The 16,283-nt window shown below is 41.4% G+C and overlaps 1 protein-coding gene across 1 annotated transcript in view; it reads left to right on the forward strand.

Annotated features, from left to right (window-relative positions):
• Nucleotides 1-260: 260 nt before the first annotated feature.
• LIX1 (limb and CNS expressed 1) overlaps nt 261-16,283 on the forward strand; it is a 233,690-nt gene continuing 217,667 nt past the window's right edge. The window contains exon 1 of the mRNA XM_075341905.1: nt 261-584. Within this exon, the coding sequence (XP_075198020.1) occupies nt 503-584 (82 nt within the window). The 5' untranslated portion in view covers nt 261-502. The remainder of the gene's footprint in view (nt 585-16,283) is intronic.

Below are 16,283 nucleotides of genomic sequence, written 5' to 3' on the forward strand. Positions count from 1 at the left end.
ATGGCCATAATTTATTCATACTGTTTACTATTTTACTACTAAAAGAATGTAAATAGATAAGAAAAATATGTTGTATAATAATGATTTATGCATAAATAAATATAAAATAGAAAGAGAAAATATTTCAAGTAAAGTGAAATAAAGGCTGGTTGTTGAGCACAGAGGTGGTGGGGGGGGGAGGAATGGAGGAATGCTGGGATTCTGCAGCCTGCTCTGGCTGGCCTGTAGGTGGGTGTGTTTCACAGAGAGAAGCAGTGGGAATGGATCTGTCAGCCCAGTCATACAGCTAATTAGCTCAGCCTACAACAAAGATAAGCAAGCCAGGGAGGAGGACCCCCTGAGGGGCTTTACATTCTGGCCAATGCCTGATTGGCAGATGTTAAAAGAGAGTTCTCCTTAATCCACTGCATCAATGAAGTGCACACATTGAGGGCTGAGATGGGATAATCCAGCATGAGGACAGTGCACAGTGCCTGCAGCTGCAAGAAGGGGACCAGCTAACATGGACAGGACCTTAGACTCCCTGCAGATCCTGGTCACCCAGGTGCTGCCACAGAGTGACCCCAGCATGGTGTTCAAGGACTGTAAGTAGGACCAGAACTTCTCAGACTACTTGTGGCTGAGTGTAGCTGAATCACATGGATGCACTTATAGGAACTGGCAAACTCATGTGTGTGTAATTCATGGCAGTCACTTACTATAAATTCACTTTATGTTTCATTTAATTCGATTTGTTACTTAGTCCTGTGTGTTCACTCCTTTGCTTTAGTTTTTTACTTCGCACCTTATATTCGGAATGGTCTGCTGGCAGGATATACAGAGGTAGACCCTGGCACAGGTGCTGTGTCCTGCCTCCATACATAGGTCTACACTGTTACATTGTCACTGATTTATGATGATTGTATGTTCATATATCTGCTGGACTGGAATAGGCAGAAGTTAGGGATTTGTAATCAGACATCTACAGCTGGGCAGCTTCTGAAAAACTACAAGTGACAGCATACCCTACAAGAAGGACTCATAGCGATGCTGAGAAAACCACACCAGAACGGTATACATAATGCAATTGTTTATTTACGTCTTCATATTCTTATATAGCAATTATTCTAGCTGTGGTTTGTGGTGGTTTGTTGTCTTTCAGTGGGTCTACTTATATAATCATGTTGGACACACTGTAGACACATTTCTGGCTCCTTAGTTCACACATGCTACAATTGTCCGGGGAGCAGAGGAGCATGCTAGGTTTGACAGGTTATGCTGATACTTGTAGTTGACCTTTTAACTATACATAGTTTAACTCATTATTTTATGGTCTAAACTGTGTGCTTTGAAGCTGGTGGAATATGATGTTGATGGAACTTGATGGAGATCATTTATATGAGGCTGATGGGACTTGATGGAGATCATATATATGTGGATGATGGAAAATGGTTGAGATCATTTATGTGGATGATGGAACTTGGTGGAAATCATGTATATGTGGATGATTGAAAATGATGGAGATCATGTGTACGTGAATGATGGGACTTGGTGGAGATCATGTATATGTGGATGATGGGAAATGGTTGAGATCATTTACATGTGGATGATGGGACTTGATGGAAATCATGTATATGTGGATGATGGGACTTGGTGGAGATCATGTGTACGTGGATGATGGGACCTTGTGCGGATCATGTATATGTAGTTGACAGCAAATTGTGGAGATCATGGGGATGATGAAACTTGGTGGAGATCAGGTATATGTGGATAATGGAAGTTGATGAAGATCATGTAAATGTGGATGATTGAAGTTGATGGAGATCAGGTATATGTGGATGATGGAAGTTGATGTAGATCATTTATATGTGGATGATGGAACATGGTGGAGATCATTTGGATGATTAGACTTGGTTGAGATCATCAGCAGCTCAAGAAATTGCAATTTTTTGCCAAAAATCTCAAAATTTTTATAATAAGTACAGTTTGGAATGTTTAGTGCTGAAGTGCACATTTGGTGCTGCTTTTTGAGATCATGTATTTGTAGATGATGGAAAATGGTGGAGATCATGTATATGTGAATTATGGAACTGAACTTGGTGGAGATCATGTATAGGCAGATGAAATAGCTATTATTCAACTAGTAATAGATGAAAAATGTAAGTATCTTTACTAAGTAAACTGGTTCTTATATCGTTTTGTCCCAGAGCTCAGAATGGGAGATGGCGACTCATAACACTTTATGCAGCCAATGAAATCTTTACAAAATTCCCAATGTGTATATGGGGTTACAATAATATTGACCATAGAATTGGAAATGGATTGTATGAGTCAGAAGATATATTGGATCATGCCTCTGCACTTGTCGTATGCATCAGCTAGAATTCCCTGTATAGGACAATATTATATTGTAATTCTGAGACTGCAAACATTTTTACTAAGGAGAATGACAAAAAGTTTTCATGTTTGTGGTTTACAGACACGTACTGAATGTTTGTTTGGTAATGGCCACTTCTATGAAAATCTCTGTATAGCTCTGTGGAATGACTGTAATGAAAAAATATCTGGAATTATGGCCATTAATGGTAAATATGACCCAATATAAGTGATTGAATCGCAGAGCTCATGTATAGCTGCCTAATACTGTCCTTTGGAGAAACCACGCGTTCCATTGATAATATCTTCTAATGATATATACTGTATATATTTTAGATATAAAATAGTAATTCTATAAGTTATTTATTTTTCCCGGATTTTAAATTGGTTTTCCTGGAATACTTCTTTTCTTTTTTTTTTCTTTTTTTTTTTATTTTACGTCACAGGGCTTTTTACCACTGTCTCCTATATGTGTTAGAGGGGTTTCCACTACTCAGACAACACCTTCTCAATCCCTATGTTTGCCCCCAGTAAAATAATAACACTAATGTTCATCACTGGTGCCGTTACAGTGTTGTAAGCACCGGCTCTCCCAGGGATTGCATGACATTATTATCTCACCCACTCCTGGCAGCTAATTGGCGCTGGCTTCACTCTCCCGACTTTCAGACAAATCAGACATCCAGAGGCTGCCCTCCCACCTCTTCCTGATGTCATTTATGTCCGTAGGAGAGTGAAGACAGTCCTGATTGGCCACAGGGATTGTATGAGATAAAAATGTCACATAATCCTTGGGAGAGTATAGGTTTATGTTATTTTATTGAGAAGAAGTTGTCCGGGTAGTGGACATCCCCTTTAACAGCTGTGCCACCAATCACTGGGCACAGCTTTTCTGCCAATGTAGATGAATGAGCTGCTGACCCAGTGATAGGTTGCAACAGTGACGCTATAGCAGTAACACTGCAGCCAATTAACAAACACCAGAGGCAGCAGTGATAGAGTAGAGCAGGGGATGGTAGGTAAAACTGCTATGGTTACTTTTGCCCATGAAGTGAAAAAAAAAGAAACTAAACCCTTTTAGCTGAGCAATGATGATGATGTCTCTCTAGATAGTGGGGTCTCTTGAGTGCCCCATGATGGATGGGCGATCTAATAAATATCAGAGAAGCAGCCCCCACGTCCTCTACCTTGCGGGTTTATAAGGTATAAACTCCCCCCCCCCCCCCCCCCAGTCGTGTGGCTTGTAAAGCTGCAGCGTGTCAGCCCTTTTAGAGGGAGTCAGCTACTGACAGCACTAGATAGTAGACCTGAAAAACTGTAACTTTCTATAGGAGACCTGAGAATATATCTTTGTACTGGATTAGCCAGTTAATAGAAAAATATTACAATTTGAGAGTCCTCAGTGGTTAATGCCTATTAATGGCTACCTGAAAAAATGGTAACAAAAAGCAGGTGTTCAATACTACTCAGGTCTCTTCATCAGGCAGAGTACTATGATCAGGGCTGCCACAAGGAATTTCAGAGCCCCATACTGGTAACATTTTCAGGCCCCATGAGACTCCACCAAGGCTACACCCACTCATATATGAGTACACATAGTGTACAAGTGTAGGACACTGTACTGTGAGTGCTGTAATATATATATATATATATCAATTCTACTGGCTGTATACATGATAGAGGCGGCTGCTGCTGCTGGCTGCATACAAAATAGAGGCTGCGGGCTGTATACAAAATAAAGGCTGTGGGCTGTATATAGTGTATACTCAGCACTATACTGTATACACATCCACACTGTATAGATACAGTATATACAGACACACTGCAATACAGGATATAGTGTGGACTATATATACAGTATAGTGCTGTCTGTGTATGAACCAGGAATTGAAGCTGGAAGATAGACACAGATCATACTCATCAGCTGTGGGCACCACCGATGCTCAAATCCTGGTGTGCTCTGCGATGACTTCTGGTTTGTACTGCGCATGGCGGGACGGCAGCATCTGACTAAATAAAGTGTAAAGAACTTACGGTACTCTGCGGCCCAGGCCCCATACAACTGTAAGGGTTATAATGCCCTGATGGCGGTCCTGACTATGAGAAATACTGAGCGTGATGAAGAGACCTGAGTTGTCTTGAAAGCTTGCTATTTATTACTATCTTTTCAGTTATTTATTAAAAGGTATACCACTGAGGACTCTCAAATTTAAATATTTTTCTGTGAAAGACCTGAAACTTTCAATATGATCAGCAAGACCCAGGATCATTTTTAACCCTCCTTGTGCCATAATTACAAATACATCAAGCCAGCCCCTTCATGTGCAGTTCCATCAAGTTCTCTTCCAAATCCCTTCCATTCTCTCAGTAATCTGCTTGTTGGATTCTAAAGCCATCACTCAATTAGAGGTGGGGTTTTTGAGGGCTGATATACTGCCTTTAAAGGGGTATTTCTAGATCATCATGATCATATCATGAGCTAAAGCTTTGCACTGATGAGGGTCAAACACCTCTCAAAACACGTCTCCAAATGGAGTTTCTGGTTTGGCTTCTTATCCTAAGTCACGTGAAAAGATCGATATTAACTTTTATGATTGCTACATATAACAGGTAACCCTAGAGTTCATGTTCTCTTCCTCTCTGAAGATTTGTATATTTGTATTCCCATAGGAGCATTACATGGTCTAGAGTTCTTCGTACTCTGACTTACATTTCCCATAAGGTGACACTTTATCCTTAGAACTCCAGGTGACACTGTAGAATAGCATGAGCAGATTAATGTGTGTTTAAAATTATGGAAATCAACTTGTTATATTTCAGGTAAATAACTGCATGCGGTATATGGGTCCTATATTTGTGCTTCCCTTATACACTATATTTATACGTAATCTCCACAAGGAGGCGATCAAGATTTTCTCACAATCCAGTAGCAGACGTAAAAAAAAACTTGTCCCAAAATTGTGCAAAAAATTTCAGTTTTATGTGTAAGGTTTAATAAAATATATATATATATATATATATATATATATATATATATATATATATATATATATATATATATATATATATATATATATATATATATATATATATATATATACATATATATATATAAAAAATGCACAGTACACAAATGACAAATAAAATGGCAAAAGCATTGTTTTCAAAATAAATTATTCCCTGTCATGGAGATGGGAAATAACTTGCTGGGAGTCAGACCACTGAGACATCCAGCAATCCCGAGAACATGACTCTGGGACCTACGGAACTAGCTCTGTAAAACCCCATCTTGAGTGGAGTGGCGGAGCGCAGTCTTGACATTTGCTCTATTACTTCTCTATGGGACTGTTGGAGAAAGCAGAGTACAGTGCTACTTTACTTTACAAAAATTCATTAACAGGGAGGTCCAATGGAAGAAAAATATGTCTCATTAACCCCTTCACATCGGGGCCAATATCCATTTTTGCGTTTTTGTTTTTTCCACACCCATAGCCATAACTTTTCTATTTTTCAGTCCACATAGACATATGAGGGCTTATGTTTTGTAGGATGAGTTGTACTCTTCATTTCACCTCATAGTGTTCTGGAAATCAGGGAATATTTTTCCCTATGGGTACAAATTGTTTTAAAAAACCCCCACACGATTCTGACATGGTTGTTTGGGACTTGTTTTTACAGTGTATATTTTGTGATAAAAATTACTTCGCAATAAGATTCTCATTAGTACGATTATGGCGATACCAAACATGTCAAGTTTTATTATTATTTTAGTGGTGAAAAAAAATCTGATGTTTGCAAATAAAATTTTGGGGTTGGGTTGCCATTTTCCAAGACCCGCAACATTTTAATTTTTCGGTCAATGCCGTGTGATGACTTAGTTGTTGTGGGACGAGACAATGGGTTTTTTTTTTATTCCATTTTGGGATAGATGTTTTGATCGCTCATTACAATATTTATTGTTCTATTGCAGTGACCAAAAAAACCCCGTAATTTTGTCATTCTTTGATTGTATTTTTTTTTGTTTGTTTTTGTTTACAGTGTTTGCCGCTTAGGTTAATTTTTTAGATTTGATAGACTGGACTTCACTGAATGCGGTGATACCACATATGTGTATTTTTTTAATGATTATTTTATTTTTAATAAGGCAAAAAAATTACGTCCTATCGGTCATAACGTTACTGCCCGCGTTCTGCCGGCGGCAGCATGCTGCGATCGGCGCACATCTCAGCTGATTTTCACAGCTGAGATGTGTGTCTGCTAGACACGAGCAGAATCGTTATCTGCTCGTGCCGTTTAACCCCTTAAATGGAGCTGTCAATATGTGACAGTGCCATTATAAGCGCGATCGCAGTAAACTTTTACTTACCGCCTGATACCGGAAGTCACATGACGCGATCACGTGACTTCCGGTAGTTGTCATGGTAGCACAGGGTCATGTGATGACTCCTGTACTACACATGAATTTCTTTCACTTTCGCTGTGCCCACGGCACAGTGAAAAAGAAAGTGAGCATATCTGCTGTTTACAGCTGTATAGCTGTGATCAGCAGATAGTGCAGAGCGATCGGATTGCTGATCGCAATAGCCCCCTAGGGGGACTAGTAAAATAAAAAAAAAAAGTTTTAAAAAATTAAATAAAAAAACCTAAAAGTTCAAATCACCCCCAAAAAAATTCCAAACGCCAAATCAACGGTTTTTTGTCGCCACAACTTTTGCGCAAAATGCAATAAGAGGCGATCAAAACGTAGCATCTGCGCAAAAATGGTACCGTTACAAATGTCAGCTCAAGACGCAAGAAATAAGCCGTCACTGAGCCATAGATCCAGAAAAATGAGAACGCTACGGGTCACGGAATATGGCGTAAAATGTGCACCACTTTTTTCGGACAAACTTCCGATTTTTTTTTTTTTTTTAACCCCTTATATAAAAGTAAACCTATATATGTTTGGTGTCTACGAACTCGCACTGACCTGAGGCATCACACTCACACATCAGTTTTACCATATAGTAAACACAGTGAATAAAATATCTCAAAAACAATAGTGCTATCGCACTTTTTTTGCAATTTTTCTGCATTTGGAATTTTTTGTGCCGTTTTCCAGTAAACTACATGGTAAAACTGATGGTTTCATTTAAAAGTACAGCTCGTTCTGCAAAAAATGAGCCCTCACATGACCATATTGACTGAAAAATAAAAAAGTTACGTCTCTCAGAAAAAGAACGGCGGAAAAAAAGCGGAAAGCGAAAAATCGGCTGGTCGTGAAGGGGTTAAGGGAACTATAACCTATGATCTTCTGATCGCTTGTGCTATATACAGTAATGCCACAGCATTGGTGTATATAGCAAAAATCGCAGTCTCTTTTGAATCCCAGCTACAGAAGTATTTCTGCAAATTTTACGTAATGCAGAATTTCTGTTTATTTCATGGATTCATCACAGTGGAAAATGGAATCTAACATTTGGCAACTTCTAAATAGTGGATTTTACCAAATAGAAATCAATCCGGGACTCCAATATTCCACCGTTAGTAAAGAAACTGTAGCTGAAAAGTTGTTGGATAATACAGCAAGTCAATGATCCAAAACATACTTTAACATCCACTATGAACTACTTAGAAAAATAAAAATATTAAGGTTCTGGAATGAACTTGACAATTCCCAAACGTGAAAGTTATTGAGAGGCTGTGAGTAGATCTCATATATTTTGTGTATGGAGGATAACCAAAGAATATGTCTGAGGCTGAGACTTAAATATTCTTATAGTAAAAATACACTCACTGATCTTTACCTATAAGCCCCCATACAAGCGTTCGGGAGTCACGTAGGTGTTTTTCACTGACAGATATTAAAGTCTATGGGTCTGTGAAAATTACTGATAGAACATGGATGGCACCAGCATACAAACCGTGTGCTGTCTGTGATAAACATTGTAATAGGTTGGAGACACTTTCTTATGTATTTACTTACTAGCAAAATACCCCCCGGCTTCGCTCCTGAAAAATATGTAAAAATTTTTATAACGCTTGCTGAGGTTACATTTTCAGTTTCACACTGAAATTGACATCTTTAGCTTCTAAATTTTAGGGGGTTTTTTCTATTATTTTTTGTTAGTTTGGCATTAACAGTTGTTTATCTATACAAATTTGTTATAACACTGAGGTGAACAACAACCACTACTTTTTGAACATTTTTTTTTAATAAATATTAAAATTTACTCTCCTTTCAAAAACACATAAAAAATTAAGAGCTGGACAGCATAGTGCATGGGTCCCCAATTCCAGTCCTTTAGGGCCGCCAACAGTGCAGGTTTTCAGGATTTCCTTAGTATTGCACAGGTGATAATTTAATCACCTGCACAGTTGATGATTCCAACACCCATGCAATGCTAAGGAAATCCTGAAAACATGCACTGTTGGCGGCTCTCGAGGACTGGAGTTGGGGAACCCTGGCATAGTGCAATCCTTCACCCCCCTCCCCCAGTGTGGCCTATGACTGGATTTTTGGGGTTACTAACCCTAGAGCAAACAACATAGAGCTGACCATGTAAAAACACTGGCTCTCCAAATTAATGCCGACTACTTTAAAGGGAACCTGTCACCAGGTTTTTTGGAATTGAACCAAAAGTATCACCTTCTGCAGCTCCTGGGCTGCATTCTATGAAGGTGCACTTTGTTCCCTGACTCCCCTTGCAGACCCAAGAAATACCTTTATAAAATCTGCCGCTACGTATGTAAATTAACCATTCTGGTCGGATGAGTATCCTTTTCTTGGTCTGATGGGTGTTCATTTTTTGGCTCCCATCCCTCCGTCTTGTTCACCATCCTCCTTTCATGACTGATGTGAGTGATGCCTCCCTCATCATCCAATTTGCTCTGCAAAATCTCGCACTTGTGCAGCGTCAATCCTGCCACGCCCAGTCACCGTTTCTACACCATCGTGGGCAGAGCCGAAAACATAGGTGTGCTTGTGCGAGCCGGCGAGGTCTTTGCACAGGACCAAGATTATGGCCAGCAGTGTGGATGGCATCACCTATGTCATCCTTGTAACTGACCTAATTCTCACATGCGCACTGAGTTCTGTCTTAACATTAACGAGATATTGCAGAGCAACTTGGATGATGATGGAGGCATCACTAACATCAGTCATGAAAGAAAGACAGCTAACAATGGCAGAAGGAGGGACAGGAGCGAAGAAACGAACGCCCATCCGACCAATAAAAGGACGCCCATCCGACCAGAACAGTTAATTTACATACATGCCGGCAAATTTTATAAAGGTATTTCTGGGGTCTGCAAGGGGAGTCAGGGAACAAGGTGCACCTTCATAGAATGCAGCCAAGGAGCTGCAGAAGGTGATACTTTTGGTTAATTTCCAAAAAAACTGGTGACAGGTTCTCTTTAAGTGATTGATCTTGTGCTTTGTTTTTAGTCATTGCAAATGGAAGTTGGATTGGGAACTGCAGATGCCTAAAACGGAAGGGCATGTCGCTTGGTAGCAATGGGATACGTGGAATGTAAACATTTTCTCCCTTAGAGTTTCCCATAAGAATGGGGGCTTCAATAACTTTGGGTATGAGACTCAACACACAACCGTGTGCCGTTACATAATTTTGGTGGGTCAAGGTTCCTAAGCAATATTATTTGGATTCCTATTCTTAAAGTGAGCCCATACCATGGCGTTCCAGAAGCTTTCATAGAATTCAGGAAGTCCAATTGGTACATTACGGCTTGTTCACTATCCATGACTGACTCAATGGATATGTATGTGGTCAGTGGACCAGGCAGTCTACTCTGTATTTGTAGATTTATGGAGCTAACTGTATTGTTTTCAGACGCTAAGATTGCGCATTTACAAAGCCACTGCTGGTTGTTAAAATTGGAAAACTTGGTCAATAAACTTCAGCACTGAGGACATCATTTTGCAAAAGTCTTCTGGAAAGGAAATGAAGCCAGAAGTGGAATCTGTACAGAACCTGTCATTTCTGAGGCATAGTAGGAGGCATGTAAATGTGTCCGTAGTAGTATTTCCCATCAAGCAAACCCACATATTAGTAGTCAGAGTTAGCTTCTGAATATGTCTGTATAGATAAGAAGATTTTAAACAGGTATTCAGCCCATCTGTGTCATGCCTCAGATTTGGTCTGGCAGCCTCCTGTGCTGTGGCTCGTTTCCCTTTCCACTGAGCCACAGTCAGGTTCGGTCGCTGTCCTGGCTGTGAACACTTTGTCTCTGTGTGAACACTTTGTGTGCTCATTGCTTTTCTGTCAACAAGTGATTCCTATGCTGTAATTTAGCCTACCCTATCACCCGGCAGGTGTATCTATTTCAAGCTTCCCCAGGCTTCCATTTTCCACTTGCGATATTTTTGAAGTGGACCCTGCTTGGAACCACAGCCTGTTTGTCTTGTGTTTCTCCTGGTAGATTATAACTTTTGGTTTACCTTATTTTACTCTGCCCTCTCACCTGGATTCTTAAGGAGGTACATGGAACCCTTAATTGCCACTTAGTAAGCGAAGGTTTGAGTGGTCATCTGAGTCATCCAGTTAGGGCTGTTTCAGTTTGCGCAGGAGCCTTTAGGGACTTCGCAGCTCGGACCTGTAGTCTCTACAAGAACCAGACTGGTCAGGAATAGTAGTTTTTAGTAAGATGTTCTTTTATGTTAGTTACCACGTGTGCACTTTAGTGCGCATAACAGTCTGCTGGTGTTGTTTCCTTAACAAGTTACGTTTGGCAGTCACGTGAAAAAAGTACAATTCCTCCATTAAGCAATTGGTTCTCTGCAGATTTTTCAAGGTGCGATCGAGGGCCACGACTGCTTTCTTGTGTGCCATGGTACATGCGTCCCAAACATCCCCTGATTCAGCCAGTCTCATTTATTTTCTTTCAAAATGGGACTTGCGTTTTTCACTTGTCTCAGCTGTTTGTGGCCCCCTTCACACGTCCGTGAAAATCACGCACGTGTTTCATGGACGTGTCAAAGGTGCGTTTTCCCCTCCGTGTGCCGTGTTTATGGCACTACGTGTGTTCTCCGTGTGTTATCCGTGATAACACACGGAGAACGAGAACTTTCAACTCACCTGTCCCTGGCGTCGCTGTCCATGGTGCTGAACTTTGGTCTCCAGCCCTGCCGACTGCACATAAACCCATTGTTTTTAATTGGTTTACGTGTGCCCGTGTCTCCGGTACATGCAGGCACGGACCTAGCACGTACCGGAGACACGTGCGTGTGAAGGGGGCCTGAGACAGTTTTGCTTTCTTTTCTTTTGTAGGTTTACAAATTATCATGACAAGTAGATGGTCTTTTTTCGGGCAGTATTTAAAAAAGAAAAAAACAAAAAAAAGCAGTTCTTAGTATTATGACCCTTAAGGCCACTTTACACGCTGCGATATCGTTATCGATATCGCTAGCGTGTGTATCCGCCCCCATTGGTTGTGCATCACGGGCAAATCGCTGCCCGTGGTGCACAACATCGCTCGGACCCGTCACACTACTTACCTGCCTAGCGACGTCGCTTTCTAAGGGGGAGGTCGTGTGGCGTCACATCGACGTCACACGTCAGCCGTCCAATAGAAGCGGAGGGGCGGAGATGAGCAGGACGTAACATGCCGCCCACCTCCTTCCGTCCTCATTGCCGGTAGAGGCAGGTAAGGAGATGTTGTCGCTTCTGCGGTGTCACACATAGCGATGTGTGCTGCCGCAGGAACGACAAACAACCTCGCTACTCACCTGACAACAATATTTGGTGTTTGGACGACCTCTCCAACACCAACGATTTTTACCACTTTTGCGATCGTTGTAGGTCGCTTGTACGTGTTACACGCTGCGATGTCGCTAACGACGCCGGATGTGCATCACAAACACCATGACCCCGACGATAAATAGTTAGCGATATCGCAGCGTGTAAAGCCCCCTTAAGTAAACCTCACACTAATCAGAGATCTATTAGGTGAATGAATATATATACAGTCATATGAAAAAGTTTGGGCCCCCCCATTAATGTTAACCTTTTTTCTTTATAACAAATTGGGTTTTTGCAACAGCTATTTCAATTTCATATATCTAATAACTGATGGACTGAGTAATATTTCTGGATTCATTCATTCATTCTCAGGAGACCAACACAAATTTCCCCTTTAATAGAGGCTTTAAAACATTGAAGGTTGGTAAAACCCTAAGTGGGAAAGTTGCTCTAGGGAACAGGTGCAGCACAGGAGAATGTTAGAGGGAGCTCTTGATTAGGGAGGATAATAGCCATAGAATCAAGGGCACGAAAAGCTGGTAGGCAAACATGAGTTCCAATATTGTGGAGAGAGCAATGAAAAGCACCTGCGCTCAGTCAGGATCTGTGTGTTCCTGTACCCTGAGCTGCGCACTCAAGTGTTTTTGAGTGATGAGTGGGGGTCTCGGGACAGAGTCTCACCGATTTTCTTGCAATGAAATGAGCAACAAAATATAAAAAATGTTAACAGATGCTCAATTATTCTTTAAATTGATGTCAGCAACCACCAACATCCCACACAACATAACATTGTATGTAAACCGTGTTTATTTGGCCTTTGTGACGGGTGAAGCCAAAATCAGCGTTTTATGTCGGGAAAAACTCGAGCTCAGTGTTTTCCTTACTAATAGTACGTCCTGACTTCCGCAGGATAGCAATGTACAAAAAATAAGTATCTCTTACCTGTTGAAACCTTTTACTGCAATTGTGCCACCTCTACTCTGCTCTGCACAAAAAAAGCGTAGAAGTCCTGCCTACAGCTAATTACCGCTGCAGCCAATCACTGGCCTCTGTGATCACACGGAGGTAAAGATGGTAATTAGCTGCAATAAAAATTAAAGGTGTATTTCTTAAGACATTTATAACATAATGATGGCCTACACTATAAAATGGTGATAGGTAAGGGCAGGGCTGGCGCCATCACCCAATGAACTCAGACAAGTGTTTTAGGCAAGTGCTAACTCCGATCGCAGCAGTGTGACCCTTTATATGCGTCTATCAATCATGGAAGTGTTTGTAAATGGGTGGATGTGTCCATTCCAATAGCAAGATTGCGGGGTGGTGATGACATCCCCATATCAGCTGAGGGAACTACTGAAGGCTCCTGTGTCTGCCATGTTTGTCCACCTATACTTTAAAGTGACGAGGAGCCCAGTGAGCCTTTGGTGAGCCTTTGTAGTTCAAAGGCCTAGAGTTCCCCTGGGTGGGGGTTCCACTTCTGAGGTCCATTGCACATTCCAGAGAGGAGAGGACAAGCAATCTTTATTCAAATCAAAAATAAAGATAAAAAAAATCAAAAAGAGGTTCCACGGACTTTTTTAATTTGCATATTTCCCAGGGGGCAATGCACCTAGGATTTCACTGTTTTGAGCGCCCTCGTTGGCTGCCGACAGTGTTTTCTCTGGCTGGTCTCCCCGAGATCAGTGATTGTTTTGTCTTGTTGGTCTACTAGGCATTGCTCCCACCTGGCCAGAATCCTACTCCACACTGATGAGGGGCAATACCCTGAAACAGCTGTCTGTGGATGAATACCTGACCTTGGTATTTCCCTTGTCATATCTTTAAACTTGTCAAAGAGTTGGATATTGAATAAAAGGGCCACTTAATATGGTGGTTATGGTGGTCTCCTAAAAAGAGCCACTCCTTGGGTAGGTCCTTCCCGGAGGGATATCTGGCTAGTTTCTGTGTCGAGACTCCTAACAGAGGCTCCCTGGCCTTTTTTGATTTGCATATTTCCCAGGGGGCAATGCACCTAGGATTTCACTGTGTTGAGCGCCCTCATTGGCTGCCGGCAGTGTTTTCTCTGGCTGGTCTCCCCGAGATCAGTGATTGTTGTGTCTTGTCAAGCAATCTTTATTATCATTTATGGGCCTTACAGACCATTTTACAACTCCCATAACCTGCAACGGAAAAATTGTAAGTGTAACCAAAACTCTGTCTTCTCCACCCCCTGGAGTGCTGAACCTATTAGACATGTATGGTATGTACAGTGACTGCTCACATGTATCCTTCATGTCCTTCACTGAAATTCATGGTTATGGGTGTCTACTGCCATCAAATCTCTATTGACAGCTGTTACTTTCTGAACCATCATGTTATAGACATAGCTACCTAAGTATCCTGTTGGTTGGAGGCCATGCAGAATGGCATTATAGGCCGTATGGGGCTGCAGAAGCACAATTTGTGTAGCCTTGATCGAGACTCACAGCCCAGCATTGCATTTGTATAACAGACAGACACAAATCTATCAACAACATCTTATAGACAGTTTTCTGAATGCAAAAATCTAAACGCTGAAAACAATAAAACCACAAAACAGGTAATAAAGATAAAGTGCAAAAATGCAACATTGTACGTGTGCGGTACACATAGTAATCATTTATTTGACATGGAGCAGCACTTTAAGTTTAGGTGACACTGATGATATGGGTGATGTCCAAGACCATGCCAAGATTGTCAGTGTAACTGCTCGGAAAAAAATGCATTATTTTGAAACGCAAATATGCTGAACATACATGTTTCCTCCACACGCCAAATCATCTCCATATGCTGAACTGCCCACAAAAGGGAAATAAACCCTACTTATAAACAGATTATGATATTCTCCCTTTAATGAAGCACAGTGTGATTAGCGCTAATGGAACATCTGTCATGCTCTATCTCCAGCCTTTTCCTCTGATGCAGATTCTGACCAGGAAACATTCCAGTTGTGGTCTGCACTAGGCTTCTTCCAAGAATCTCACTTTTTGGGAACGTGACATATCATTGTTAGTGCATGATGAGTATGCGCACCAGCAGTAATCGTGCACTAGGACTGTTCTTTTTAATACCAGGGCAGAGGCCAGAACATCATCATTAAACATTATAAATTCCCTGAGTATATTCAATGTCTGGGCAGCTACAAACACTGGTACCATAAATTAAATTGAAAGCACCTTCTATATAAATTCAAAAAGGCTTCAAAGGTTTATTTTCCATTGTTCTTATGAAGCCAGATATGAGCGGACCATGTGCTTTTGATTTTCAGTAGAAGGCCGTGTAAATGCAGAACAGGCATCGCAGGGTAGTGGAGCTGCATTTTGCTACGCGCTGTCTAGATTAAACTACCTGTTAAGCGGTAATGTTCCTGCGATGACTTACTTATTATGTGTCATGTGTTTGTTGTGTGCTCCTATTGTGTACAGTATATATTCAGTGAATGTAGTACAGGTGGCTGGAGACTTCTCGTGTCCTAAGTGATATGGCCTATCAATTTATGGTTAGGATAAAAGTTAAAAAAAAAAACATGTAATGTATCCTGTAGAAAAGGAAACGTCAATCTTGCATACTTGCCAACAGTCTCTGTTTGGTCAGACAGTCCTGCAAACTGGATGGCCAGAGGGTAAGGTTAGCAAAAAGTGGGGCAAAAGTGGGTGTTTTGGGGTTTGCTGGCCATTTTAGGGCATTTGTGGTCATGTGATGTGGGCAAAGATGTATCCATTAGGCCCGTTTCACCTGTCAGTGAAATACACAGACGTTCTTCACTGATGTGTAAAACATGCACATGTCCCTCCGTGTTCCGTGATTCACGGCACACGTGGGTTGTCCATGTGCAGTCCATGATACGTGATCCGTTATCCATGATTGCACAGGGACGTATGCTCACCTGTCCCTGCTCCTGCTCTCCATAGTGCTGAAGTCTCCCGCTCTGCAGCGTCCGCCCACCACTCTCTGCAGCTACTTCCGGGTCGGCTCTGATTGCATTCATGAATATGCATGAGCCGGAGAGGAAGCTGCAGAGAGCACAGGCTGCACAGAGCGTCACTGGAAAGGTGAGTTGAAAATGTTTATTATTTTAAATGTCTGTTTTTCTAGTACGTGTTTCATGGATCACACCACTGCGTGGTCCGTGGGATATCAGTGATGCCAGAAAAAAACGAACATGTCTCTGTG

This window comes from Anomaloglossus baeobatrachus, chromosome 1 (genome assembly GCF_048569485.1).
Source record: "Anomaloglossus baeobatrachus isolate aAnoBae1 chromosome 1, aAnoBae1.hap1, whole genome shotgun sequence".
Taxonomy (NCBI): domain Eukaryota; kingdom Metazoa; phylum Chordata; class Amphibia; order Anura; family Aromobatidae; genus Anomaloglossus; species Anomaloglossus baeobatrachus.